A 1,908-nucleotide genomic window follows, 5' to 3' on the forward strand; every position below is an offset into this window, starting at 1 on the left:
TTTGAGATGGGGTCTCGCTCTGTTGTCCAGGCTGGAGTGCAATGGCACGATCTCGGCTCTCTGCAATCTCCGCCTCCTGGGTTCAAGTAATCCTCCTGCCCCAGCCTCCTGAGTATCTGGGACTACAGGCATGCACCACCACATCTGCCTAATTTTTGTATTTTTAGTAGAGACGGTTGCACCATGTTGGCCAGGCTGGTCTCGAACTCCTGACCTCAGGTGATACGTACGATAGCAGTGGTTACCTATTGTGTCTCTTGGTGGATGTTTGGAAATGATGGAGTCTTTGTGGTCATTACAGTTTGGGAGGGGCTGCTGCTGCTCGGCGGGGACCCCGGGGTTCCACCTGCCTTGCAGTGTACAAAACAGTGCCGCACAATGAAGACTTATCCTTTTCCAAGTGCATTTAGCACCCATATGAGAAATGCATGTGGGAAATGCTGACTTAGGGGGACCCCCATATGCCCCAGTGGGGACCTCCATATTTCCTTTAATTTGGGTAACTCAGCATCCACAAGCGCAGAGCACAACACTTCCTGGACGGATTAGGCTGGAGTAGGTGGGAAACCAGCCTTCTAGAGGCCATACTTGGGGTATTAGAAGCAGGGAGTATCCAAGCCGGATGTAGGGGCATGAATGTTGCAGTGGGAAGGCTGGGCTTGAAAGCTGGTTCTTACGGCGCCTCTCCTCCCACCACCAGCTTCTTATTCAAGGCCAAGAAGGTCGCCATGATGACCCAACCACCGGCCACCCCCACGCTGCCTCGGCTCCCTCACGATGTGGTGCCTGCAGACAACCGCGATGACCCTGAGATCATCCTCAACACCACCACGGTGTGGATCAGGAACCCTCAATTCTGGGGTCCCCCCGCATAGCATAGGCACTCCTGAATTTCCAAGTTTAGTGTGACAATCCCCTAGTAACTGCCCACCTTACACTGGGGACTCCCCAATATACACTAGAAACTCACAAAATATGGCACACATGGATTTAATCCTTTGAACCCCTAAATCCATATAGCTACTGGCCCACAAATGGCAGGGGGTACAGTAGAGGTGCACAGCACACTGATATAACTCCCGGGGATCCCCAAAGCCAGGGCATAAGCCAATACAGTCTAGGGACCCCAACATTTGGGCTCACCCATATAAACACAGTACCTTCAATGTAATACCTACTCTAATATATTACTGGGAACAAAAATTCATAATTGTCTTAATATAGTTTTGGGATTCCCCAAATCCAAAATATTTCATAGACAGACAGCTTAGTGCAGTGCTCCCCAGCTATTTTGACACCAGGGACCAATTCTATGGAAGACAGTTTTTCCATGGACCGGGGATGTGGGGATGTGGGGAGGGATGGTTTCAGGATGAAATGTTCCATCTCGGATCATCAGGCATAGATTCTGTTTGGTTTTTTTTTGAGATGGAGTCTTGCTCTGTTGCCCAATCTAGAGTGCAGTGGCATGATCTTGGCTCATTGCAACCTCTGCCTCCTGGGTTCAAACGATTCTCCTGCCTCAGCCTCCTGAGCAGCTGGGACAACAGGCTCCTACCACCATACCCAGCTAATTTTTGTTTTTTGTTTTTTTGAGATGGAGTCTTGGTCTGTCGCCCAGGCTGGAGTACAGTGGCGCGATCTCGGCTCACTGCAACCTGTGCCTCCCGGCTTCAAGCGATTCTTCTGCCTCAGCCTCCCGAGTAGCTGAGACTATAGGCACACGCCACCACGCCTGGCTAATTTTTGTATTTTTAGTAGAAACGGGGTTTTACCATATTGGCCAGGCTGATCTCAAACTCCTGACCTCGTCATCTGCCTGCCTCGGCCTCCCAAAGTGCTGGGATTACAGGCATGAGCCACCGTGCCTGGCCTAATTTTTGTATTTTTAGTAGAAACGGGGTTTCA

The 1,908-nt window shown here is 50.5% G+C and overlaps 1 protein-coding gene across 1 annotated transcript in view; it reads left to right on the forward strand.

Annotated features, from left to right (window-relative positions):
* RYR1 (ryanodine receptor 1 (skeletal)) overlaps positions 1 to 1,908 on the forward strand; it is a 164,972-nt gene that overhangs the window by 43,525 nt on the left and 119,539 nt on the right. Inside the window, exon 29 of the mRNA XM_011952520.1 lies at positions 701 to 833. Coding sequence (XP_011807910.1) covers positions 701 to 833 — 133 coding nt within the window. The remainder of the gene's footprint in view (positions 1 to 700; positions 834 to 1,908) is intronic.

Source organism: Colobus angolensis, unplaced genomic scaffold, assembly GCF_000951035.1.
Source record: "Colobus angolensis palliatus isolate OR3802 unplaced genomic scaffold, Cang.pa_1.0 Scaffold34, whole genome shotgun sequence".
Lineage (NCBI taxonomy): Eukaryota > Metazoa > Chordata > Mammalia > Primates > Cercopithecidae > Colobus > Colobus angolensis.